Source organism: Syngnathus acus, chromosome 21 (assembly GCF_901709675.1).
Source record: "Syngnathus acus chromosome 21, fSynAcu1.2, whole genome shotgun sequence".
Taxonomy (NCBI): Eukaryota; Metazoa; Chordata; class Actinopteri; order Syngnathiformes; family Syngnathidae; genus Syngnathus; species Syngnathus acus.
Window position 1 is genome coordinate 1,259,124 of NC_051105.1, and position 27,146 is coordinate 1,286,269.

The 27,146-nt window shown below is 48.4% G+C and overlaps 2 protein-coding genes across 7 annotated transcripts in view; one reads left to right on the forward strand and one right to left on the reverse strand.

Moving 5' to 3' along the window:
* The window catches only part of col6a3 (collagen, type VI, alpha 3), a 36,335-nt gene extending 14,191 nt beyond the window's left edge, over positions 1 to 22,144 (reverse strand). The window contains exons 1-23 of one of the 5 annotated variants that reach the window (XM_037280515.1): positions 21,841 to 22,144; positions 18,594 to 18,678; positions 15,713 to 16,309; positions 14,552 to 15,145; positions 13,836 to 14,459; positions 13,115 to 13,705; positions 12,440 to 13,039; positions 11,616 to 12,191; positions 10,589 to 11,188; positions 9,683 to 10,276; positions 8,957 to 9,538; positions 8,264 to 8,869; positions 7,553 to 8,146; positions 6,843 to 7,436; positions 6,074 to 6,661; positions 5,345 to 5,941; positions 4,572 to 5,159; positions 3,843 to 4,439; positions 3,070 to 3,657; positions 2,341 to 2,937; positions 1,576 to 2,163; positions 847 to 1,443; positions 74 to 661 (exon numbers count right to left, since the gene is read on the reverse strand). In XM_037280515.1, coding sequence (XP_037136410.1) covers positions 74 to 661; positions 847 to 1,443; positions 1,576 to 2,163; positions 2,341 to 2,937; positions 3,070 to 3,657; positions 3,843 to 4,439; positions 4,572 to 5,159; positions 5,345 to 5,941; positions 6,074 to 6,661; positions 6,843 to 7,436; positions 7,553 to 8,146; positions 8,264 to 8,869; positions 8,957 to 9,538; positions 9,683 to 10,276; positions 10,589 to 11,188; positions 11,616 to 12,191; positions 12,440 to 13,039; positions 13,115 to 13,705; positions 13,836 to 14,459; positions 14,552 to 15,145; positions 15,713 to 16,309; positions 18,594 to 18,678 — 12,565 coding nt within the window. In that variant the 5' untranslated portion in view covers positions 21,841 to 22,144. The remainder of the gene's footprint in view (positions 1 to 73; positions 662 to 846; positions 1,444 to 1,575; positions 2,164 to 2,340; positions 2,938 to 3,069; positions 3,658 to 3,842; positions 4,440 to 4,571; positions 5,160 to 5,344; positions 5,942 to 6,073; positions 6,662 to 6,842; positions 7,437 to 7,552; positions 8,147 to 8,263; positions 8,870 to 8,956; positions 9,539 to 9,682; positions 10,277 to 10,588; positions 11,189 to 11,615; positions 12,192 to 12,439; positions 13,040 to 13,114; positions 13,706 to 13,835; positions 14,460 to 14,551; positions 15,146 to 15,712; positions 16,310 to 18,593; positions 18,679 to 21,840) is intronic. The other 4 variants (XM_037280518.1, XM_037280516.1, XM_037280517.1 and 1 more) reach the window with 4 other exon arrangements.
* mlphb (melanophilin b) overlaps positions 1 to 27,146 on the forward strand; it is a 56,049-nt gene that overhangs the window by 17,688 nt on the left and 11,215 nt on the right. Inside the window, exon 1 of one of the 2 annotated variants that reach the window (XM_037280553.1) lies at positions 23,093 to 23,250. The exons of the other annotated variant lie outside the window; for it this stretch is intronic. The gene's annotated coding sequence lies outside the window, so the exon portion shown is untranslated. Of the gene's footprint in view, positions 1 to 23,092; positions 23,251 to 27,146 lie in introns of those variants that run through there. 2 annotated transcript variants of the gene reach the window in all.

Below are 27,146 nucleotides of genomic sequence, written 5' to 3' on the forward strand. Positions count from 1 at the left end.
AGGTTGATTGGGCATTGGTCATCTCTTTGCGCATTTGAATAAGAGTCAACTTGTCATGTGTTCTCTGGCTTACCGGTCACTGTTGGTGTCATGGGCGTGGCTCTGAGTACCCTGTTTATTACCGAGGAGAGCTGGTCTTGGACACTGGGGAGGTCAGTGAGCTCAGACACTGCTAGAGCATGACTAGGGTCATGGGCTATCTTTTGCAGCTCGCTGCTGTCAGAGTTCTGGGTTCCAATGCTGATGGTAAAGACGCCCTGCTGTTTGAGAGCAGAGGCTGGCGCAGCAACGCTGTCAAAAGAGCGGCCGCCATTTAGCAGGATCAAGATCTGCGGAACACCTTGCGAGCGCCTGCTCCCTGAGGAGTTTGTAAAGACGTTGTCCCTGACATATTGGAGGGCGGCCCCAGTGTTGAGGGGTCTGCCTCCTCTGTGTCTGAGTCCTCTGAGCGCATTCACAACATCCTCTCTCGCGGTGTACGTGTTCAGATAGAAACTGGTCTCTGGATCTCTGCCGTACTGGACCACAGAGACACGGTCTTTGTTTACGCCCACATTGAGTTTCTCCACCACTTGCTCAACAAAATTGCGCATGGCCGGGAAGCCATTCCTTGTTCCGTCAGAACCGTCCAGAAGGAAGACAACATCCTTTTTGGCTTCAGCTGAGAAAAGACGGGAGGACAAATGATAAAGAGAACCTCTGCAAAACGCTAGCTAGCCGACAACCCTTATGGGGGGGCGGACGGACGGACGGACGGACGGACGGTCGGTCGGTCGGTCGGACGAACGGACACTGCTGCCTGGGACCCACACCCAGTGAGTGTGCTAGCAGTGCTTGTACACGTACCAATGACTGATGGCGTTTCTGGGGTGACGTCAATCACCACAGCCTCCACGGAGGACTGAAGCTGTTGTTGGACACTGGGGAGGTCAGTGAATTCAGGCACCGATAGCGCGTATCGGGGGTCGTGGGCTATCTTCTGCAGCTCTCCGCTATCGGAGCTCCTGCTTCCGATGGCAAAGATCAGCACTCCCAGCTGTTTGAGAGCAGAAGCTGGCGCATCCACGCTGTCAAGAGACCTTCCGCCGCTCAGCAGGATTAGGACCTGCGGGACGCCTTGGAGGCGTCTGCTGCCGGCAGAGGCTGTGAAGACATTGTCCCTCAAGTACTGGAGAGCTGCCCCGGTGTTGAGGGGTCTTCCGCCTCTGTGCCTCAGTCCTCTGACAATGTCAAGGATCTCGCCCTTTGTGGTGTATGTGTTCAGATAGAACTGGACAGCCGCATCTCTGCTGTACTGAACCAGGGAGACGCGATCTTTGTCGTCATCCAAACTCAGTGTCTCTACGACTCTTTGGACAAAGTCCCTCATAGCTGGGAATGAGTTTCTTGTGGCCTCAGAGCCGTCCAACAAGAAAACCACATCCCTTCCTCTCGGTCTCTCCGCTGCGGTGAACAAAACATAAGACGTATTAGGGTTACCCCAAAGTCTAGCACCCACCCGCAGGTTGATTGGGCATTGGTCATCTCTTTGCGCATTTGAATAAGAGTCAACTTGTCATGTGTTCTCTGGCTTACCGGTCACTGTTGGTGTCATGGGCGTGGCTCTGAGTACCCTGTTTATTACCGAGGAGAGCTGGTCTTGGACACTGGGGAGGTCAGTGAGCTCAGACACTGCTAGAGCATGACTAGGGTCATGGGCTATCTTTTGCAGCTCGCTGCTGTCAGAGTTCTGGGTTCCAATGCTGATGGTAAAGACGCCCTGCTGTTTGAGAGCAGAGGCTGGCGCAGCAACGCTGTCAAAAGAGCGGCCGCCATTTAGCAGGATCAAGATCTGCGGAACACCTTGCGAGCGCCTGCTCCCTGAGGAGTTTGTAAAGACGTTGTCCCTGACATATTGGAGGGCGGCCCCAGTGTTGAGGGGTCTGCCTCCTCTGTGTCTGAGTCCTCTGAGCGCATTCACAACATCCTCTCTCGCGGTGTACGTGTTCAGATAGAAACTGGTCTCTGGATCTCTGCCGTACTGGACCACAGAGACACGGTCTTTGTTTACGCCCACATTGAGTTTCTCCACCACTTGCTCAACAAAATTGCGCATGGCCGGGAAGCCATTCCTTGTTCCGTCAGAACCGTCCAGAAGGAAGACAACATCCTTTTTGGCTTCAGCTGAGAAAAGACGGGAGGACAAATGATAAAGAGAACCTCTGCAAAACGCTAGCTAGCCGACAACCCTTATGGGGGGGCGGACGGACGGACGGACGGACGGTGGGTCGGTCGGACGAACGGACACTGCTGCCTGGGACCCACACCCAGTGAGTGTGCTAGCAGTGCTTGTACACGTACCAATGACTGATGGCGTTTCTGGGGTGACGTCAATCACCACAGCCTCCACGGAGGACTGAAGCTGTTGTTGGACACTGGGGAGGTCAGTGAATTCAGGCACCGATAGCGCATATCGGGGGTCGTGGGCTATCTTCTGCAGCTCTCCGCTATCGGAGCTCCTGCTTCCGATGGCAAAGATCAGCACTCCCAGCTGTTTGAGAGCAGAAGCTGGCGCATCCACGCTGTCAAGAGACCTTCCGCCGCTCAGCAGGATTAGGACCTGCGGGACGCCTTGGAGGCGTCTGCTGCCGGCAGAGGCTGTGAAGACATTGTCCCTCAAGTACTGGAGAGCTGCCCCGGTGTTGAGGGGTCTTCCGCCTCTGTGCCTCAGTCCTCTGACTATGTCAAGGATCTCGCCCTTTGTGGTGTATGTGTTCAGATAGAACTGGACAGCCGCATCTCTGCTGTACTGAACCAGGGAGACGCGATCTTTGTCGTCATCCAAACTCAGTGTCTCTACGACTCTTTGGACAAAGTCCCTCATAGCTGGGAATGAGTTTCTTGTGGCCTCAGAGCCGTCCAACAAGAAAACCACATCCCTTCCTCTCGGTCTCTCCGCTGCGGTGAACAAAACATAAGACGTATTAGGGTTACCCCAAAGTCTAGCACCCACCCGCAGGTTGATTGGGCATTGGTCATCTCTTTGCGCATTTGAATAAGAGTCAACTTGTCATGTGTTCTCTGGCTTACCGGTCACTGTTGGTGTCATGGGCGTGGCTCTGAGTACCCTGTTTATTACCGAGGAGAGCTGGTCTTGGACACTGGGGAGGTCAGTGAGCTCAGACACTGCTAGAGCATGACTAGGGTCATGGGCTATCTTTTGCAGCTCGCTGCTGTCAGAGTTCTGGGTTCCAATGCTGATGGTAAAGACGCCCTGCTGTTTGAGAGCAGAGGCTGGCGCAGCAACGCTGTCAAAAGAGCGGCCGCCATTTAGCAGGATCAAGATCTGCGGAACACCTTGCGAGCGCCTGCTCCCTGAGGAGTTTGTAAAGACGTTGTCCCTGACATATTGGAGGGCGGCCCCAGTGTTGAGGGGTCTGCCTCCTCTGTGTCTGAGTCCTCTGAGCGCATTCACAACATCCTCTCTCGCGGTGTACGTGTTCAGATAGAAACTGGTCTCTGGATCTCTGCCGTACTGGACCACAGAGACACGGTCTTTGTTTACGCCCACATTGAGCTTCTCCACCACTTGCTCAACAAAATTGCGCATGGCCGGGAAGCCATTCCTTGTTCCGTCAGAACCGTCCAGAAGGAAGACAACATCCTTTATGGCTTCAGCTGAGAAAAGACGGGAGGACAAATGATAAAGAGAACCTCTGCAAAACGCTAGCTAGCCGACAACCCTTATGGGGGGGCGGGCGGACGGACGGACGGACGGTCGGTCGGTGGGTCGGTCGGACGAACGGACACTGCTGCCTGGGACCCACACCCAGTGAGTGTGCTAGCAGTGCTTGTACACGTACCAATGACTGATGGCGTTTCTGGGGTGACGTCAATCACCACAGCCTCCACGGAGGACTGAAGCTGTTGTTGGACACTGGGGAGGTCAGTGAATTCAGGCACCGATAGCGCGTATCGGGGGTCGTGGGCTATCTTCTGCAGCTCTCCGCTATCGGAGCTCCTGCTTCCGATGGCAAAGATCAGCACTCCCAGCTGTTTGAGAGCAGAAGCTGGCGCATCCACGCTGTCAAGAGACCTTCCGCCGCTCAGCAGGATTAGGACCTGCGGGACGCCTTGGAGGCGTCTGCTGCCGGCAGAGGCTGTGAAGACATTGTCCCTCAAGTACTGGAGAGCTGCCCCGGTGTTGAGGGGTCTTCCGCCTCTGTGCCTCAGTCCTCTGACAATGTCAAGGATCTCGCCCTTTGTGGTGTATGTGTTCAGATAGAACTGGACAGCCGCATCTCTGCTGTACTGAACCAGGGAGACGCGATCTTTGTCGTCATCCAAACTCAGTGTCTCTACGACTCTTTGGACAAAGTCCCTCATAGCTGGGAATGAGTTTCTTGTGGCCTCAGAGCCGTCCAACAAGAAAACCACATCCCTTCCTCTCGGTCTCTCCGCTGCGGTGAACAAAACATAAGACGTATTAGGGTTACCCCAAAGTCTAGCACCCACCCGCAGGTTGATTGGGCATTGGTCATCTCTTTGCGCATTTGAATAAGAGTCAACTTGTCATGTGTTCTCTGGCTTACCGGTCACTGTTGGTGTCATGGGCGTGGCTCTGAGTACCCTGTTTATTACCGAGGAGAGCTGGTCTTGGACACTGGGGAGGTCAGTGAGCTCAGACACTGCTAGAGCATGACTAGGGTCATGGGCTATCTTTTGCAGCTCGCTGCTGTCAGAGTTCTGGGTTCCAATGCTGATGGTAAAGACGCCCTGCTGTTTGAGAGCAGAGGCTGGCGCAGCAACGCTGTCAAAAGAGCGGCCGCCATTTAGCAGGATCAAGATCTGCGGAACACCTTGCGAGCGCCTGCTCCCTGAGGAGTTTGTAAAGACGTTGTCCCTGACATATTGGAGGGCGGCCCCAGTGTTGAGGGGTCTGCCTCCTCTGTGTCTGAGTCCTCTGAGCGCATTCACAACATCCTCTCTCGCGGTGTACGTGTTCAGATAGAAACTGGTCTCTGGATCTCTGCCGTACTGGACCACAGAGACACGGTCTTTGTTTACGCCCACATTGAGCTTCTCCACCACTTGCTCAACAAAATTGCGCATGGCCGGGAAGCCATTCCTTGTTCCGTCAGAACCGTCCAGAAGGAAGACAACATCCTTTTTGGCTTCAGCTGAGAAAAGACGGGAGGACAAATGATAAAGAGAACCTCTGCAAAACGCTAGCTAGCCGACAACCCTTATGGGGGGGCGGGCGGACGGACGGACGGACGGTCGGTCGGTGGGTCGGTCGGACGAACGGACACTGCTGCCTGGGACCCACACCCAGTGAGTGTGCTAGCAGTGCTTGTACACGTACCAATGACTGATGGCGTTTCTGGGGTGACGTCAATCACCACAGCCTCCACGGAGGACTGAAGCTGTTGTTGGACACTGGGGAGGTCAGTGAATTCAGGCACCGATAGCGCATATCGGGGGTCGTGGGCTATCTTCTGCAGCTCTCCGCTATCGGAGCTCCTGCTTCCGATGGCAAAGATCAGCACTCCCAGCTGTTTGAGAGCAGAAGCTGGCGCATCCACGCTGTCAAGAGACCTTCCGCCGCTCAGCAGGATTAGGACCTGCGGGACGCCTTGGAGGCGTCTGCTGCCGGCAGAGGCTGTGAAGACATTGTCCCTCAAGTACTGGAGAGCTGCCCCGGTGTTGAGGGGTCTTCCGCCTCTGTGCCTCAGTCCTCTGACAATGTCAAGGATCTCGCCCTTTGTGGTGTATGTGTTCAGATAGAACTGGACAGCCGCATCTCTGCTGTACTGAACCAGGGAGACGCGATCTTTGTCGTCATCCAAACTCAGTGTCTCTACGACTCTTTGGACAAAGTCCCTCATAGCTGGGAATGAGTTTCTTGTGGCCTCAGAGCCGTCCAACAAGAAAACCACATCCCTTCCTCTCGGTCTCTCCGCTGCGGTGAACAAAACATAAGACGTATTAGGGTTACCCCAAAGTCTAGCACCCACCCGCAGGTTGATTGGGCATTGGTCATCTCTTTGCGCATTTGAATAAGAGTCAACTTGTCATGTGTTCTCTGGCTTACCGGTCACTGTTGGTGTCATGGGCGTGGCTCTGAGTACCCTGTTTATTACCGAGGAGAGCTGGTCTTGGACACTGGGGAGGTCAGTGAGCTCAGACACTGCTAGAGCATGACTAGGGTCATGGGCTATCTTTTGCAGCTCGCTGCTGTCAGAGTTCTGGGTTCCAATGCTGATGGTAAAGACGCCCTGCTGTTTGAGAGCAGAGGCTGGCGCAGCAACGCTGTCAAAAGAGCGGCCGCCATTTAGCAGGATCAAGATCTGCGGAACACCTTGCGAGCGCCTGCTCCCTGAGGAGTTTGTAAAGACGTTGTCCCTGACATATTGGAGGGCGGCCCCAGTGTTGAGGGGTCTGCCTCCTCTGTGTCTGAGTCCTCTGAGCGCATTCACAACATCCTCTCTCGCGGTGTACGTGTTCAGATAGAAACTGGTCTCTGGATCTCTGCCGTACTGGACCACAGAGACACGGTCTTTGTTTACGCCCACATTGAGCTTCTCCACCACTTGCTCAACAAAATTGCGCATGGCCGGGAAGCCATTCCTTGTTCCGTCAGAACCGTCCAGAAGGAAGACAACATCCTTTTTGGCTTCAGCTGAGAAAAGACGGGAGGACAAATGATAAAGAGAACCTTTGCAAAACGCTAGCTAGCCGACAACCCTTATGGGGGGGCGGGCGGACGGACGGACGGTCGGTCGGTGGGTCGGTCGGACGAACGGACACTGCTGCCTGGGACCCACACCCAGTGAGTGTGCTAGCAGTGCTTGTACACGTACCAATGACTGATGGCGTTTCTGGGGTGACGTCAATCACCACAGCCTCCACGGAGGACTGAAGCTGTTGTTGCACACTGGGGAGGTCAGTGAATTCAGGCACCGATAGCCCAAATCGGGGGTCGTGGGCTATCTTCTGCAGCTCTCCGCTATCGGAGCTCCTGCTTCCGATGGCAAAGATCAGCACTCCTAGCTGTTTGAGAGCAGAAGCTGGCGCATCCACGCTGTCAAGAGACCTTCCGCCGCTCAGCAGGATTAGGACCTGCGGGACGCCTTGGAGGCGTCTGCTGCCGGCAGAGGCTGTGAAGACATTGTCCCTCAAGTACTGGAGAGCTGCTCCGGTGTTGAGGGGTCTTCCGCCTCTGTGCCTCAGTCCTCTGACAATGTCAAGGATCTCGCCCTTTGTGGTGTATGTGTTCAGATAGAACTGGACAGCCGCGTCTCTGCTGTACTGAACCAGGGAGACGCGATCTTTGTCGTCATCCAAACTCAGTGTCTCTACGACTCTTTGGACAAAGTCTCTCATAGCTGGGAATGAGTTTCTTGTGGCGTCGGAGCCGTCCAACAAGAAAACCATATCCCTTCCCCGCCTCTTTTCTGTAGTACACATAAAAGACACACTCCTTTAAGATGTCCATCTCTCCCATCTACAACCTTTAAACAGTTCATACTAAGTTCGAGTCATATTTTGTAGTGTTTCGATGGTGTCTTACCGTTCATTTTTATTGACATGGTTGCAGCCCTTATCACTCTGCCCATTACAGAGGAGAACTGTTCTTGGACATTCTGTAAACTAGCAAAGTCAAGTACTGCTAAGGCATAGCTTGGGTCATGGGATATCTTCTGCAGCTCGTTCTTGTCAGAGCTCCGAGTTCCAATGCCGATTGTATAAATGCCTTGCAGTTTGAGGGCAGAGGCTGGCGCATCCACACTGTCAAAAGATCCTCTGCTATTTATTAAGATTAAGATCTGTGGAACACCTTGGAGGCGCCTACTCCCTGTGGAGTTTGTAAAGACCTTGTCGCTCATGTATCGGAGAGCAGCCCCAGTGTTGAGGGGTCTGCCTCCTTTGTGTGTGAGCCCTCTGACTGCATCCACAACCTCTTCTTTTGTGGTGTATGCGTTCAGATAGAAATTGGCCTCAGGATCTCTGCCGTACTGGACCACAGAGACACGGTCTTTGTTTTCACCCACATTGAGCTTTTCCACCACTTGCTCAACAAAATTGCGCATGGCAGGGAAGCCACTTCTTGTTCCATCAGAACCATCCAGGAGGAATACAATATCTTTTTTGGTGTCAGTTACACCTAAGAAAATAATGGAAAACTTTACTAAAGTTATAATATGTTTACATTTAGGTAAAATACTGTCTCTCTAAAACGGAAATGATTGTTTTATTCAAATTGATTTAAAACGACACTCACCAAAACCAGGCTCGGTTATGCTTCTATGGGATAAAATTGCAGAGAGCAATTGTTGCATTACAACAGGGAAATCGGATGGTGCTTGGACAAAATATGCAGTTTCAACATTTTGTGAAATTTCCTGCATTTCTTGTTTATCCGCACCATTCATTCCAATGCTGTAAAGGTCAATGCCAGCCTCTCTCAGGCCATTCAGCGGCTCTGCAACACTGTCGTCAGACTTTTTGCCACTTAAGACAATCATTGTTTGAGGTATTCCCTGCTGGGCTCTGCTTCCAGCTGATGCCGTAAACATGTAATTTCTCGCATATTGAAGGGCTTCACCGGTGTTCACTGTGGACCCTCCTCTTAGTTTTACATTACTAAGCTGAGCCATTAGATCATCTTTCTGGCCGTAAGAGTTTAAGACAAACTCAGCTGTGGGCACTGTGCTGTACTGAATTACAGCAACTTGTACATTGCCTGGCCCAATTTCGACTTGTTGAACAAAGTCTCTCACAAAGTCCAAAACGGGTCCTTCATTTGCTCGCATATCATCAGATCCAGCGAGTAGAAAAACAATATCAGCAGGACCACCAAGTTCTAATTGTGTTACTGTGGAGGTACCTGAAATTACACACAAATGCAGATGAATTCTCTCAAACGGTGCAGTTTCTTTCAAACAAACGCCAAAAGAATCGGTCTACAGCTTACCAACAGAAGGTGTATATCCGGTTGTATCATCAACATCTTTCATCATGGCTTTGACAGACTCATGAACACTTGGCAGATTAGTAAAGCTTGTGACGGAAAAATAATGTGAGGGTGTAAAGGAAATGTTTTGCATCTCCAATGTATCTGCATTCTTTGTTCCAATCGAGAACGTCCTTATTCCATTTTTCTTGAGGGATTGTGCTGGCCCTCTTACATCGTCCTTGGACCTGCCGCCACTAAAGACAAACAGATACTGAGGAACCAGAGATGCGCGTCGGCCTCCGACCGAAGCGGCAAATACGTTGTCTCTGACAAACTCCAGCGCTTTGCCAAGGTAGAGGGGTCTGCCGTACTTATGCCCAATGTTTCGGATGGAATTGAGCACATCCGTCTTAGACGAATAAGAATTCAAGTAGAAATTGACGGTGGAATTGCGGCTGTATTGAACGACGGCCATCCGGTCTCTGCCGTCAAAGTTCAAGGTTTCTGCCATTTGCTCGATAAATTGTCGTATCGCTTCGAAATCGTTTCGTGAGTCATATGATCCATCGATCAGAAACACTACATCATTTTTCCTTGGTTCTGTAGTAGAGAGAAAAATGTACAACAAATCAGTCACCATAATCAATCATTGACAAGTTCATATTTTTTCATCTTGAATGATCCTTTTGAACCAAGAGAATTCTCTCGTAAAATCGAGAAACAATTCCACACAGAGCAGCTTACCAAAACTCTCCACTGGGGCTGATTGTTCTAAATGGTGGTCTGCCTCTTTAAGTAGCGACAATACGCTTTCTTTAGCAACAAGGAGTTCCTTGTAATCGCTCACAGAAAATGCATATTTAGCATCGTGAGACATTGTTTGAAGTTCTAGGGTGTCGGCAGTAGCTGTCCCAATGGCAATTATTATCACACCGACGTCTTTCAGCATTCTGACGGGTGCTCTTATGTCATCGGCTGACCTTTCGTTGCTCAGCACAAAAAGGATTTGTGGAACACCCTGAGGGAATCTACTACCTGCATCAGGCGTAAAAATACGCTCCCTCAAATATTGGAGGGCTGCGCCAATGTTGTTTGGTGAACCGCCTTTGTGAGCTAGATCTCTTATTGTGCTGACAACAGAGTCCGGCGAGGAAAACCGCTTCAAGTCAAAGTGAATCTGTGCCGTGTCACTGTACTGAACCAAAGCCACCTGGTCGTTGTTTTCATCAATGTGAAGCTCTGCTACTACCCCTAACACAAAATCCTTAATATCTTGGAATCTTGGTTCAGATTTATCGGTTCCGTCAAGTAAAAATACAATGTCCCGTCTCATGGAATCTGTAACCACATAGGCAACAGAAAACAACAATACAGTTAGAGAGGTGGCCGGCCGGGTCTGTGGGAACACAAAGCAAAGCTACTGGGGGGAAAGGTAGGTAGGTAGGTAGGTAGGTAGGTAGGTAGGTAGGTAGGTAGGTAGCTAGCTAGCTAGCTAGCTAGCTCGCGAGCGGGCTCGCTAGATGGCAGGTATGGGAGGGAGGGAGGGAGGGAGGGAGGGAGGGAGGGAGCCAGGGAAGTAGCGAGGTGGGCGGACACAAAAAATCAAAATAGAATTTGGCAGATATGATAGGGACGCAAGTCATTTCTTACCTAATACAGTGGGAGGCTTTGATACGGTCTGCCGAGGCACTCTTTTCACAAAAGAAACTAGCTGCTGATAGATTCTTCCAGTATCCTCAAATTGTCGCAGAGCAAAGGCATAGGATGGTACATCCGCAATTGTTTGTAGCTCGAGCAGATCGGAATTTTTGGTTCCAACACAGAAGGTGACAACTTGGTCTTGTTTAAGAGCAGCCGCAGCGCTCGTGACCTCATCTTGAGATGCCCCTCCACTCAATAGAATCAATATCTGAGGCACACCTTGGTTGTGCCGGCTCCCAGAGGACTCTGAAAAGGCGTTGGTCCTCACATATTCAAGAGCTGCCCCAGTGTTAAGAGGCCCACCACCTTTGTGTTTCAACTGCTCGACAGTAGTAAGGACATCTTGTGAATCAGCATAGGTGTCGAAACTAAAGTGCAACTGTGGATCGCTGCTATACTGAACCACAGAGACCTGGTCCTCGTTCTCACCCACAGTGAGTGTTTCAACCACTTGTTTAATGAAACTTTTAATGGCTGGGAATCCACTCCGAGTTTCATCTGAACCATCCACCAGAAACACAATGTCTCTTTGTGGGGACTCTTGTTCCACTAAAAAAAAAGAGCGAAGCCATGTTAAGGATCCAAAACACATTTTAAAGAAACATCATTTACATGGTTTCTCGGCTTGGTTTGTAAGGATCATTCTCGAAAGACAAGTTACACGCTCGAAAATACAAAAGGCAAAGGGCATCCTGAAAGAGAAGACTACCATCAAATCCAGGTTCGATGTCAATGATCCGATCATCATTGGCTCAAGGAGGAGCTTCAGAAAGTGAGACAATGTGGAGCTGTCAAGAAAAGGCTCTCCAGAGAGAAAAGTAGGTGAGCCGTGGAAGGAAAAGGGTATCCAAGTTTCTCTGAACAAGTGGAGAAACTTTAAGCGATATGAAACGTTTCAGATATGGATGCAGTTTCATTGAAGCTCGAAAAAGGTGCAAAAGTCTCAAAACAAAGCAGAACCAGAGTCAATTCTTACCTAGAGGAGGCTCAAGTGCTTTCCCCACCTGAACAAATGACACTATCTCTTGTTGGACAGACAAAAGTTCACCAAAAAAGGGTAGATTGAAAATATAAGCCGAAGAGGAGGCGATTTTCTCGAGCTCCTCTTGTTGAGCGTTTTTCATTCCAATAGCAAAAGACAGAACGCCAAGTTGATGGAGGCCAGCTGCAGCTGCCGAAACGTCATCAGCGGATTCGCCTCCGGTCAATAAAAACAGAATCTGAGGGACTCCCTGGACAACCCTGCTTCCGGAGTCAGCGTTGACAATGAAATCCCGCAAAAACTCAAGTGCAGCTCCAGTGTTCCTTGGCCTCCCTCCTTTATGACGAAGGCTTCTAACGGCATAGACGATGGCTCGTTTGGAATCGTGGGCTGCCAAGTTGAAGTAAACGCTGGTGTCGTCGCTATATTGAAGGACGGCCACTCGGACCTTATCGTCGTCAATGTCCAGCTCTTCTACCATTCTTCTGATGAACTCCCGGATTGCCGGTAGTCCGTTTCTCGAGTCGTCTGAACCGTCGACAAGGAACACTATGTCCCTCTTAGTGCGGCCTGCGTCGTACGTGTGAATACATAGAAAGACCATTCAAAGACTATGAATAAGCAGGGAATGAAAGATAGACCCTAGTATGTCAAAGTATCACAAGAATCGTGGCGTGGAAAAAGGACACTACGGTCGCACGGCTATGACACGGAAAACAGTCTGGAGTTGATCAAACCAAAAGAATGTCATAATGTTTCATGCAAAACGCGTATCGAGAGAATTCATGAAAAAGCAATTATTAGGATGGGATTCTTACCTATTAAATCAGATGTGGATTCTGTGGGATCTTTGTTTGAGTTCAGTGCAGCAATGAGTTTAGATTGGATCGAGGGCAAGTTGGAAAGACGAATGACCTTGTATATGAAACTTGGCTCAAAGGCAACCATTTCCAAATCAGAAAAATCGGAATCGCCCACTCCGATCCCCACAGACATAATTTCGTGGTCCTTAAGCGCGAGAGCTGGGCTCCTCGCGTCATCGGCCGATGGTACGGTAGTTAGAAGAATCAAAATCTGCGGCACTCCTTCCAGCCTCCTGCTGCCGGAGGAGGACGTAAAGACACTGTGTCTCACAAACTGCAGTGCAGCCCCGACATTAAGGCGTCTCCCTCCACCACCGTGCCTCAAATTGTCAATGGCATTCATAACGTCGCTCTCGCTCTTGTGGGAGTTCAGATAAAAGTTGACATTGGGCTTTTCGGCAAATTGAACCACAGACACCCTGTCTTGGTTTTCACTGACATAGAGACTCTCCACTATGCTCTTAAGGAAGAGTTTGATGTCTGAAAACCCATTTCTTGTGTTTTCAGAGCCATCCAGTAGGAACACAATATCCCTTTTTACACCATGACCTTGTACTATAAATGAAAAACATTAATGCAGATTTTCAGGGAAACCCTTGAGCAAATGGTAGAAATCAAAGTTTTTCTTACCTTCCCGCAGGACGATGTCGAGCTCGGCTCTCGGAAGGGCCACGTAGTTATTGAGTCGTTGAGGCACGGTGTCGAGTTCGCTAAATTCCTTCACTTTGAAGGCAAACGAAGGGTTGTGTGAAATCTCCTCGATCTGCTTTTGGTCAGCGTCCTTGACGCCTACGCCGAACGGCACAACGCCCTCGGTCTTCAGCACGCCGGCAGGCTCCTTCACATTGTCCCTGGATCGGCTTCCGGTCAGAACGATCAGAAACTGCGGGACACCTTGCGCCCTACGGCTGCCGTAGGCCTCCGACAAGATATTGTCCCGCATGAACTTGAGAGCCGAGCCTGTGTTGAGACTACGTCCTCCGGCCAGTGTCATTTGACTGACGGCTCCCACAACCTCCTCTTTGGTCTGATAGGTGTTCAGATAGAAGTTCGGTGTTGGCCTCTCGCTGTGCTGAACCACCGCTACTCGCACCTTGTCACGCCCGATGTCAAGCGGTTCAATGACTTTGAGGATAAAATCCCGGACGTAAGCAAAGTCTGACCGAACGGAGTCGGTACCATCAATAAGGAAGGCGACGTCCCTTTCGGATCCAGTCACGGCTGTGGGGGAAAAAGTCATAAAAAATAACATTACATTGAGAAAGGAAATATACCGTAATTATCTGCCGTATTGCAGACGTTATCATGTGTTTAACAAGTTCAAATGTGTCAGACAAGAATAAACCCTCACCGACTTCTTCAGTGGTTGTTGTCAAGTCCGTATCTCCGACCACCGTGATTAATTTTGGCATGATTTGTTCAGCCATAGCTGGCAAATAAGCAAAATTAGCCTCATGGTAAGCCAAGTCTGGAACAAAGGCCACCGTTTGCAGCACAGCCTGGTCTGCTTGCCCTGAACTGACCACAAAGGTCAGAACACCTTCAAGAGCCACCTTATCAGCAACACTCTTTATCGCATCCTGGGTCGGACCACCCGTGATCAGAACCAACACCTGCTGGACTCCTTGCCTCTTACGTGAGCCCGCCCTCGTACTAAACATGTTACGGAGGGCAAACTCCATGGCGGCGCCCGTATTCAAAACGGCGCCTCCGGTCAGTCTGAGTTGTGAAATCCGGTCCACGACACTTTGCCTGTCGCTCAGGGTGTTGAGATAAAACTCAATTTTGGGCTGCTCGGCAAACTGCATGAGGCCAATTTGGACTCTCTCAGGGTTCACTTCCAGTTGATTGACCACGTTAATCATAAAGTCTCGCACATAGGGAAAGTTATTGCTGCCGATGTAGTTGGAGCCATCCACGAGGAAGACGATGTCTCTGATCACTCTTTGGGTCTGCACTGTTGTTATCTCCACCACTGAGGAAAAGCAAAAATACCACAAATAATGCAAATTAAAACAATGTTCAATGGATGAAATGCATCCATGTTTTTGGAGAACGAAGCCGGACCTGGCTCAGTGGGTACTTCAGTCACCACGACGCCAGCGAGAGTGGAAAGCGGGGTAATGATTATCTTGGGGCTGCGGAGTAGCTTGCGGAAGTCCGCCATTAGGAACAAGACACTCTCGTCAAAGGCGATCTCTTTCAGCTCTTCCTTGTCGGCCGTCTTGGAACCTGCGGCCATGGTCAATACGCCCATTCGCTGCAGAGCCCTGGCCGGCCCGATGGCTTCGTCGGAGGACTTTTTTGATGTCATCAAGAGCACAAGCTGCGGGGCGCCTTGTTGAAGACGACTGCCCTTGTCAGGCCGCAGCATGTTGGTCCTCACAAAGTCCAAGGCGGCTCCGATGTTGACTGATTGGCCCTGTCTGGGTTTGATTCGACCCAAAGCGGACATGAGCTCATCCCTGGTTCCATAGGAGTTGAGATCGATCTCCATTCGGGGGGTATCGCTGAACTGAGCCACACCCACTTGCACGCCGTCTGGGCCGATGGGCATGGTGTCGACGAACCTCCGGATGAACTCTCGTACGGAGTTGATAACAGTGGCGCCCATTGTGCTGTCAAGGAGGAAAATGATGTCTCTTGGTCCAACGGCCACAACTAAAGAAGAGAGAGCGTAGATTAATGGGAAGCACCACGTTAACAACTGTCGATAAATACTACAAAATTGCTAATTCCCCGCTAAATCATTAACCCGTTGCGTCCATAAAAAAATACAATATATAGAAACATCTAAATGTACAAACAAAAAGTAGATATATCAAAATATAATGGCCACCAACTAATTGAAGGTTTGAGACGATGAACTGCCTTAATTTAAGAGCAGAGGTGATGATCAAAATCTTTTTTTTAACCCTAACCCTGACATTATTCATAGTTATGCCAGATCAAAAGTATGATTCTGACCACCACCTACTGTACGATTGATTCCCCAGTTGCCCTGAAATGAACAGCAAAGATAACTGCCAAACCTTTTATGCTGTCAAATACTTGTGGCTGTAGAACATCTTCAACCCAAACGATATTTGTAATGCTAAAATGTCGTTTTTGTTGCTGTGCGTTCATTTTGAAATTGACAGTATTACAAGAAGTAACCGGATAAAAACACATGAGTATATGGACCATTGGGTGCCCCCTTAAACCCACAATGACAGAAAGGTGACCTACCTTCTGTGAACTCATTCTGTATTATAATGGTGCGCTGGACCACACCCTGAACAAACGGCATCAGCTGGTCAACCGTGCTCGTCACTGTTCTGAAATCAGGGGCCGACAGGACAAACGACCTATCGGTTGCGACCGCTTCCAAATCTGCAGGGGCGGTGTTACCGATGGCCACGCCAAACGTGACCACTCCGGCCCGCTTAAGGGACCGGTCGCCGGCGCCGGTATCGTCAGTGGATGGGCCAGCACTGATAACCACCACCATCTGGGGAACGCCCTCCTCTGCCCTGCCCCCTGCCGATTGGCTCAAAAGGCTCTGGGCTACTTCTTCCAAGGCCAGGCCCAGGTTAGATTGGGGACTCCCTGAGTATGCAAGTTCCTTCACAGCCTCCAGGACGGATGCTTTGCTCTCATAGGTACTGAGATAGAACTTAATCTCTGGGTTGGCGTGGTACAGGGCCAAGGCCACCCGAACGGCCTCCCTGCCCACATCGAGGCGCTCAATGATTCTCAATGCCAATTCACGCACGTATGGAAAGTTTGCTGCTCCAACGTTCTGCGATCCATCAATTAAGAGTACAAGGTCTGCGGAATCTTGCGCTTTAAGGGGGGGGAGAGAGAGAGAGAGAAACAGAACAAAATGGAACTTGTGAAAGGGTTAACGGTGAAAAGGTGAGAAAAAAGATCTTGGGTGACAAGTCAGTGCAAACAAATCATTGCAAAAACATCATGCTGCATGTCGGCTGAACCAAGGAGATTTGCCCGAGTGCTTTGAATTGTTTCTGGTTTGACTCGAATAGTTCAAAATGTAGTTTGGAATGAGGCGGTTGCTTTCACAATGATGGAACGTGTAGCTTGATTGGTTGACCACAATGGTGTCGACGACTTCCTAGAATCTTACATTGTGAAAACAAAGGTTCCCTTGTAAATGTAATGTTGCTCTGGTCTTATATTTATCTTTTTCATCTTTACAACCTAGTGGCGACTTCACTATTCCAATACTTTTGGAGGCGAGTGCATAGAACACCATGCGAAAATCAATTGGGTGTTGATGACGGGATTGAAAATGTCTACAAACTCCTTGGTGTCGGCCACTCATGCAGACTCGTGTTATGGACCTTCGATAAACGTGACCAGTAATGACCCACCGGCTCATCCTTTTGCTTGCGGAAGTTTGTACCAAGTCAGATTGGCGTTGTGATAGTTCGCAACGATCTCAAAAACAAACACTTGACTTGTTTTCAGTACTTGTTCAGCAGGATGAGGATGGAGCCCAGGTGGATTCATTACTGTCTCAGATACACAACGTCACACTTTTTTTAAACAAACACACAAACAAACAAAATACATTTACACATTGGGATGGAAAAGGGCAAACATTGTCAAGACACATCAGCAAGTGGTGGTGAGAGGTTAGCGATTGTTGGTGTGGAAATTGTGACACGTGTTGTGCTGTTATGGTACTAGGAGACATTTTGTCAGCTCTTAACCCTCCTCTTCACTTTGGAATCACTTTGACCCCATCCCAAGTCTTGAATCAGACTTTACTACATTTTCCTATTCTAATCAGGTAACAAACACCTTGCTATATCTATTTTCAATGTCAGACGAGGGGGCAAAATATCTGAAATATTATTTGGAATATTTAGGCAGTCAACAACTGCCATGTCAATTTGAAATCGACAAGAAATATTGTAGGCAACAGGAGGGTTCATTTTACAATGTTAATTAGCAGGTGATGTATGGTATGATGTATGTATGTGTATGTATGTTATACAAAATGTCATTCATAATTACAATAATTTAATTTGCATATCCCTAACCCGAAGGACCAAATTATGAACAATTCAGTGCGTTCGGTTCGAACACGAATTGTTGTGTGTCGACGTACGGCATGCATCTGAGGTGATTTTCTGAATGTGCATATCACAAGTGATGTTAATTTTGTGCATAATAGAAGGTTACCGTATTCCAAAGAGAATCCGATTGTGTTAATAATAAAAAAGTCAGCCGCATGTGCAGCGGAGTCCATCCGGCACATGCGGACACATTAGTATGGTAGTGGACGACCGTCCCATTTCATGACCTGTCCCTCCTCCGACCCCGGGGGCTTCGTTTGGCATCGACTGCGCCACGGCGCCGCAAAACCCCGCCACTAAGTCTCGGCTCAAATCTCGCAAGGCCGCAAAAGAGTCGACGCTGAACACGTGCGTTTGACGAGGCTGGCTAGCAATCTCCCTGAGCTCCCAGTCCACGGCGTCCTGAACCCCGACCGCAAACACTTCCACGCCGGCCATCCGCAGCACTCGCGCCGGTTGGGCCACGTCGTCCTGCGAGCGGCCGTCCGTTAGCACCACCACCACCTGCGCCGCTCCGTCGCTAGCTCGGCTGCCGGAAGCGGCGTTCAAATGGGTGCGGATCAGGAAGTCCAAGCCCAGTCCGGTCCGGGTGCCCCCGCCGTGATACGACATAGCCGCGACGTGCGCCAGGACTCCCCCAGTCGTCGGGTAGCTCTTGAGGTGGAACTCGGTTTGCGGCTCGGTGTTGTACTGCACCAAAGCGAATTTGAACCTCCCCCCTCCGACCTGGTCCAACGCTCGTATCGTACTGTACAGAAAATGTCTGACGTGCTCAAACGACGAATCCACGAGAAAGTATACATCGGCTGCCAAACCGCGGGCACAATCTTCGAAAAGAAGAAAAATTGCTATTTGGATGCCATGTGAAAGGCCAATTGAACACTTTTATGTGCTAACGTTAGCATTCTTAGCTTTTTGTGGGTCTACCTGACTGCTAAATTTCATCAAGCTAATTGGAGTTGGATTTCCCAAGGGCCTCATCACCTTTGAGAATCACCTGTAAAAGTCAACTCTTGTCAACTTACCCTCCTGCGCTTGGAGGTTTGGAAGAAATCCTGCAAGCAGGACCCCCACAAGGGCGCAGAGCGGTATCAGCCGATGCCGTGTCATCTTCACAAGAAAAACAGGAAAGAAAATGAGGCCAAGTTAGTCCACACGGGTGAAACCCAAATCTGAAACTCACAAAGCAGCAATAAAAGGGCCATCGGAGACTTTTTTTTTTTTTTTTTTAAATGGTAAATGATTGCCAAGGACATCTGAAATCAAACAATTTCCCCCCAAATCATTTCTGAGAACAATTTGGGAAAATACCAAAAATGAGTTGTGGATAGCCGAAGTAAATTTGTCATCGGCATTCACACCAATAGACAATTTGGAGTTAACTCGCCATGTATTTTTAATTTTATTTATTTATAAATTTAGAAAGCAATGCAGGCACTAGGAGAACATGCAAACTCCACACAGAGACACTCCAACCGCACAAAGCGGAAACTTCGCGCTGTGAGGCAACAGTGCTGACCGCTTTTCTACTGTGCTGGCCCACAAAAATACATGTTTGCAAAAATAGCACTCTGCGTGTGTGTTTGTGTTTGTATATGCACGCGTAAGTCATCTTATGCAACACGCTGACAAGGACATATTGAGGATGTTTAAGTAGGCCAATAGGCGCTCGTAGGGCGAGATTCTCCAGGCTGCAACCAATGCGAAGGTGGGATTGGAATGGACCACACACACACACACACAAATTGAACGCAGCAGACTGCACACATAACGACGCACTTAATAGAAACAAAATGTTATTCAAGCTGCGAACGATGATGAACGGGACCTGGAAGCGAGCCCAGGAATGCGCCCAGAACCAAAATGGCCGACTCGCTTGGATTTCAAATATGTATAGGTCCTTGAGACTTTTTTCTTCATCCTGTTAAGATAGAAATGTTGAATGCATTTTCTGTTGATAGCTGAAAGTGGTGTGATGTGTTACATAACATGCGCTTTGCTGCAGCTGTTGTGCAATACGACGTATAATTGACAATTTTGTATTTGCATTAGATTTCAGGCTTGCTTGAGACTTTTTTTCCAAACATAAGCTATTCCGTTACTTTCCCCAATTTCCTGTCACGGTAGCCACGTCCACCAAATTCCAAATGTGTATATACAACTACACACACACATATACACACATAAAAGTGTTTTGGCATGTCGAAGCTCATAAAAAAGTTGCCTTGGTTGCTGCAAAAGTAAACCCAAGCAACAATAATTCCAAGGGTGCCTTTGCGCTGGCCTTATAAGGCAGAACTACTTTTTGAGAGGCTTCCTTAGAAGCATTTGACACACCCAGAGATTTAGTCCATTCGTTAGAAATAAACGCTTTTCCTTCCTGATACGTTTTCTCCACGGAATTCGCTCCAGAGCAATCTTGATACATTTTACCGATAAACACGAAATTTGGTGGGCGCATCATTCCGAATAGGTTTGACTCCACACCGCCACCTGCTGGGCACAAAGCAATTCTGGGCTTGTGTAGAACCTCCCAGCTGGAGGATGTGACTCGCACATGAGAGGCGGTTCCATGATAAAGTTACAAGCTCGGGGAAGAGGGGGGAGTCTTCCACACAGCTGCTTTGTGTTAATGCGTCTGACACGACGGAGCAGATGTCCGCCGGCCGGATGACGGTGCCCATCGCGGGCCCATCGCCAACCCGTCACCTTGGCACGGGATGGCAACGAGGACAAGAGTCGCCACTGAGGGAGACGTTCGATTTTCAAGTTGCATTCCTTCAAACACTTGAACCGCCCGCCGCCTGTTGATTTACACCCTTTGCAATTACAGATAGCTGCTGCCATAAATAATAGAGAAGCTTTCAGAACCTTCCAAGTTTCCAAACATCTGCACCGCATCATGGAAGGGAAAGATAGAAAAAAAAAAAAGGCGAGTGCGCATGAGAGAGTGGAATAGCTATTAAACATGCTGATTTATAGTCTATTTCTTCAAAACCTTTGTTAGGAGTTCTTCTGCCAGAAACAATACAAGCAGCCAAGGGGGGGTGGGCGGGTGCCACTAAATTATGTGAACACAAATCAAGAGCACCTAGTTAAGTGGGCCTACAATCTGCGCCTCACAGCAAAAGACAAGGCTAATAACTTTTGGTGCTTGTAACGCCATCAAGATTTGTTGAAATAAAACTCATCGTGCATTAAAATAATCTTTAATGAATCGATTAGTCGTTCAAAGGCATCATTTGACAAAATCGTGACTTTGTCCATGCAGGTGAATGTGTGTCCTCAGCAAATTGCACTAAAACGGGATATTGACAGATCACACCTGGCGTCACAAGTCGCCCCCCCCCTCCGTCCCTCCCTTCACTTAGTCCTTCTCTTCTTTCTCCTCGAAACACGACTCATCTGGCTCGTTGTGTGGAAAAAAAATACTGTCCTGACACTTTTCCATTCTCTTGCTCACTTGTTGAGGAAGAGTGAGTGAGCGAGGAGGGTGTGGTTTTGGGCTACCGCTGCAGTGGAAACATCTCGCCTATCCAAAAAGACTCCTTAGTTATGCAAGTGCAGGCAGTCCAAATCTTCTTGAGCTCCAGACTTGAATGCAAAAGCCAGAGCAACTTCAGCAACTGTCATTTGTGGACAAAACTGACATTTGAAGTTGAATTTGTACCGTTTCATTGGAATGCTTGCATTGAAAAACTCAATCTGAAATTGTACCATTTAAATGTACGAGTTTAGCAAAGAAGTCCAATAAACTTAAAACGGAATTTATCATTACGAAACATACATTTACTCTGAACTGGGATTTGATTCTCACTGAGTAAATGTAATCTGAATGTTTATTTTTTTATCATTATAATGTACACATGTATCTGTATATCTGTTTAATTTTCCCCAGATTTTCAAAACTGAATCCATTTTTTTATTTGAGATTGTCTGAAATATATTTAAAAGATTTTTCCTAGATTTTATACATGAGTTAATATGATCCACTGTTCATGATTAGAAAAATAGAAGTACTTTTATCCTTTTGGGGATGTGATTTCTGTTTGCATTGATTTCTGGATTTTGAGCCAGTCCTGGAGGGCCCAGGTAGACGCCACAGCATTGCCACCAGCAGAGCAGCATCTGTCCAACGTCACCTTTTGCATTGCAGCTCACCTTTTGGCCCCTCACTAAGCCAAACGGACCAGCCTGTCATTAAAGCTCACCATGGACACGTGCACGTCATGAGCGCAGCTCAGACCGAAAAGCAGAGGTTGCAAAGCTTACCCTGAGCTGATGCGGCGCCCGCTCCACACTCGACTTTCTTCTGAAGTGGCAGGAAAGAAAGAAATGTATCAGTTGTAGATGTCAGCAAGAAGACTCGTGGTCATTATCCTCGATAAGATCCCAAAGGGTGGGGAAAGGGGTTCAGGACAGAACGGGAAGGCAGGAAGGCGAGCGAGCACCCTCTCGGTCTCGACCCAAAGGAGCTGTGGCGCCGAGTTCACGGCTGGGATGGGACAAATTTCCAAAGTCTTGGAATTCTGCCGCCTCGCTCTATTCCTCCCTCCCACTTACTTCCCTGTGAAGGAAAAGGAGGAAGGAGGGGATGGAGTGGGGACTAAATGAAAAGCAGACACATACTGCTGCCCTCTTTGGTCTGCTTCTGGAGGCACTGAGATGATGTCACAGATTTCTTTCTACCTCGCTTGTCATCTCCAGCAACTTGTGACGGATGTGCTACAAAAGCTTCACTTGTTAACATTTCAGTCTTCCCTTTCAGACGCACCTCTCCACCTTTTTGGGGTTGTTTTGATAAATAAACGACATTTTCAGGCCGACAATGGTCAAACAAAATACTTTTTCCTGGGCTCCAGGAATAAGGTAAAGTCATTTGTGTGTGTGATTTCCTTTTATGGTGAGTCTCCAGGCGTCCTATGATCATTTCAGCCAGGGTGTACCTTGTCTCTTACCCAAACTGCGAGCTTGAGATGTTTCAAAAAAACAAACAAATGTTATTCTGAGGTGCCGGCCGGACGTGAGGCTAATGCTAACCGTGTGCTCGTAAAGCACTTTTATTATTTGGTGTGTTTTCCTGGATAATGCCACACCTTCATGCTGCTACCAAGTGCCAGCTTTCAAAATGGCGGTTGAGACTCTTGAGGCTGTAGCATTCAACTGAACTTCAATTCATACATTTCTTCCATTTTGTTTCAAAGTATGATGAATTCGATGTGATGCTGTCAATCGAAATGGCCGGAAAATATGCAACCCCGCTCTCAAGAATGTGCAATTTGACTACATTGGTAATTACGCTGCGGAGTGAATGAAAGTCTTTGGCTTCAACAGAAAAAAAATAGCCTAAGCGCCAAAAAAGCAACTTTTTTATAGTTTTAGAATGACTGTTTGTGGCACGGCACAGCAGTTGACCGTGCGAGTCGCGCGTGTGCCACCGCCGAATTTTGGCGGTGTAACTTTTTATGAGGTGCAAATGAATTGATACGTACATATTTACAATGTTGGCCTCACAGTGACTTGCATAGTGTTGCTGCAAAATTTTACTTTGCAGACTAAAAGAACATCAAGCATGTTTTTCTTGGATGGATTGACGTGCTTTCTTGGAGGTCACGTCTCAAAGGTGAAAACTCCGGCGACATGGCTGCGTTGACGTCTGCTCTCTCGCCTCCGTGGGCGAAGGTAAGCTCTGGTATCTTCAAACATGCAGATCTTCATTCATGGAGTGCGCGCACACAGCAAAAAAGACTCATATGGAAGCGCTTATAACGCTGGCCTGTGTTGTGCTGAGTGCAAAGCATTACTCACGCCAACATTTGCAGCACAGCAATGCTCTGTTGTGGCGCCCGCCGGTTGCTAGGCAACCACTGCTGGATGAGCTGCTAACTTTGAGAATTTGATAAGTGCTAAGATCCCTCTATAAATAAAGCCCAAATTGTCATCTACGAGGCTCATGAAAAGAGCTTTATTTGATTTTCTTATTAACCCCACGCTTATGTGGAGGGTTAAACGGACCCCTTTTGAAATTTGCAAAGTGGAGGAATCTTCAGTTTTACTTTTCCTGTGCAGGCAGGCATCTGAATCTTTTTTGAGGTGGCTCAACTGTGGTGAAGAGACGCTTGGATGGCCGGCCACACGCTTCTTTGGCTGCATAACAATGCAGCGCTTGTTGTCAATCCCCTCTGACTTATCGTTCCCTCAGTTCCAAAATGTAAAAAAAAAAATGAGACAAACGGTCGTTTTCTTCAGTGGTCTGGGAGGGGTTCTTCCATATATGTGGAAATTGTGAAGCGCATAGCCGCATTAGTCATCAACTGAGAGTATACTTGGCATTTTGACTCATCATAGCAAAATGACACCATCACTTAACTGTCCTTGCCTTCTGACGACGTTTGATGTAAAGTCACCGGAGGAGAACATGCACTGGCCTGCACGTTGAGGAGAAAACTTTCCTCGCTCCAAAAAGAAACTCTGAGTCATGCCTAATATATACCAAACACCATTTTCTGTGGTTCACTTTAGCTTAATCCAGTGGTCAAAGCAATCTGTTGCACAAACGACTCGAACAAGTGGCACTCGAGCGAGACTCCCAAACGGAGTCATCGAAGAAAACCAGCCTCGGTGAGACGGTAACCCGATGGTCACGCCAACGAGACCCCGTGCGCCGACGCCAAGTTCCAGAAGATTAGCCAGAACTGCAACACCGGAGGACACAGCCAAAATTCTCTGCACTGATGCAACCTGAAGATTCTCTCTCATTCATCCAGGTGATGAAATAAATCATGGCTGGAAAACATGTTGCAGTCGCCATGGCTTCAACGCCCTGAGGATCTGATTACGAGCCACAGCACGGGCCCGGTTAACTCATTCACTGCCAACCCGGTTCATATCTTTGACGTCAATGGCACTGAATGTCAATGTTTCAGAAGCAGATTGAGCTGAGTGGGGGAAATGTTGTACACAAAAGGAAAATATGCCGCCATTTCTGCTTTGGGTTCTTTTCACGTGGGAAGGCCAACAAACAACAATCTCCAGCCTACTCATTCTGACAAATCGCTTATCGTCCGTCTCTGTTGTACTTGGCTCGGCGAAGCAGCTGCTGCAGAAACTCTCATCTCGTCAAGTGTCTGCTCGTTTTACAGCAAACGTTCGTCTCGTTCGCTTTTTTTTTTCTGCGGGACACTAATGAGTCAATGACAAACGCTTTCACTTCGGCTTCTCCATCTAGGATTGTGGAACGCCAAAATCAATTATTCATGGTCATTTCCTTTGAAAAGTGGAGAAACTGTGAAAGTTGTTCGCTAATGTTGGTCGTGGCCGACTTCCTATTTGCAAAGGTTGAGCCGAGGCAACTGGGCTTTTCTTGTTTGTCCAAGACGTTTTACTACTTCAAGCCAGATGGTCACCCCCCCCTCCCTGCCCCCCGGTCCATTTTGGCCACGGCTTCTCGATGATTTAGCGCCATTGAGTACATTCGGACGGCCCGCCTTCAACAATTTTCACCAGGAAATGTCAAGAGCGATTGTTTCTATTTGCATGCCACGTTTGCGTGTTTCTCTCCACGAAGAAGAGTCACGGGCTCAGGGGGACGATTCCAAGAGGAAGGCCCCAAACTATTTCTCCAGCCCCGTTTGGGATAAAGTCCGTCTTGAACATCTGTTTCAACGCTCTTTCCGTTTTGCATCTGCTCGCGTCTACGGAAAGCCGAAGCGGACGGCGAGATTTCGCACTTTGTCGCCTGGTCGCTCATCCGAACATTGCATCTTTTGATGGCTTGTTTATTTATTGTCCAAGTAAACAATTAGAAGCACATTTTGGAAAAAACACTATGGCCGCATAGCTCAAAGCACAAGTCTTCAGCAGGATGTCATGTTTATGATTTTGCATCACTCAACCTATTTGGATCCCCTTGATGGTTTGATTAGGAAAGCGCATTATAAAAAGAAAAATGTTGACGACCACAAGGAATGAAAACATGGGAATATGTTGCACATTTGCGAGGGCGCGCAGCTGCTTCCCATCCCGAGGGATCCTTTGATTTGCTTCACTGGTGGACAGCCACAGATTATACTGCCATTTTGCTTTTCTGATGCATCGGGCACAAAAAAAAAAAAAATCTTTTCATGTGCAGAGCTCGACGCTCCCGTCACATTGTCGTAATCATCCGTTCATCATGTCCGCACGGCAACATGTAAAAGACTTTTGTGTTTTGCGGAAAGATTTTACAGAGTCGAAGATTATTCACAATTTACTGTCTCTGATCTCATCTTGTGGTTGAAATTTGGTAAGAGAGCGCAACTGGAAATGACCAAAAATTGGCCCAAGATGGCCGACGATGCGTCTTTTTGCGTCTGTAGACTCCCTTGATAGACATGTCTACCAAATTTCATGTTGCGAAGTCAAACCGCTTTGGAGTTTCTTGGCGGATCATGTCTGTTCACAAAAAATGAAGACCAGATGGGCGGAACCGTTTAGATTGTAAAGTGGTGTAGACCGTCCTAGTTCTTGCTAGTTGGGCCATCTTGTCCTTGACTTGCAAATGTTTTGACATTCGTCAGCATATTTTGCTTGGGAATGTGTCCAGATTTCAGCTTTCAGATGCGTCCAATAAATTCTTTTTAAAATAATAGTTGGCTGCGTTTTATCGCTTGAGCTTCTGGATGTTTTTGTTTCGTTTTTTCGGACGACGCTTTCCAGAAGCTTCAATGCGTCGAAAGCAGTTAAGGTCTTTCCAATCATTCATTCACTTGCACTATAGTGAAAAAGAACTCAGTGTCTCCAGAGTCACGTTTGAGGAGAAAAGCCGTCTCTTACATGAGCCGTTTAGTGATGCGCACATGTTTCCACAGCCTATTTGGGGTTTGGAAAGTCATTCTGGAATATTCCTCTCCCTCCCTAACCCCCCTCCCCTCTTACTCAGTCTCTTTCCCACAATGGCCATTTCATCAGCGTTGGAGGTAAAGTTACAAGTAACATGTCCAAAAGAACATTTTTGCATCCCGTTGAAAAGATGTTGAAAAATGTACGCTGTAGCAACTTTCATCTCATCATTTGAAATTGATGCAGGAACAACCGGTTTGAATGTGGAACGGTGTCCACTCCAGGCTCCCGTTTGCGTCCGGAAGCTTCAAGAGTAAGCGGCCTTGGCTCCGGCTGGATCCTCAGGTCGGGTTCTGCCAAGCCCAAAAAGCTCCCTAGACGCGACGATCCAAGCGAACAATGGCCGCTATTGAGCGGCCGTACTGTGCGCGTTTAATCGACAGCTGGAGTCGATTAACGTTCAGGCCGGCGGCCATGACGACGACGCATGGCGAGCATGGTGCGGATGCGAATGGATGCGTCCGTTTTTCTTCCGGGAGATTTTGCCCCCCCCCCCTCGAGCTTTCAGCTCGTCTTTTCCGCCACGCTGCTTTACAATTTTTCGGTCGCCATCTGGAATTCATCGGGCCTCGCATCCTGGTCAATGATGGCCTTCTAGCTATTATCTGTCTTTTGACACTTGTTTGACTTTAGGAAATTGCTGTCAAACTTTATTTTCTAATGGTTACTCTGGTAGCAAATGAATTTCAACTCCACAA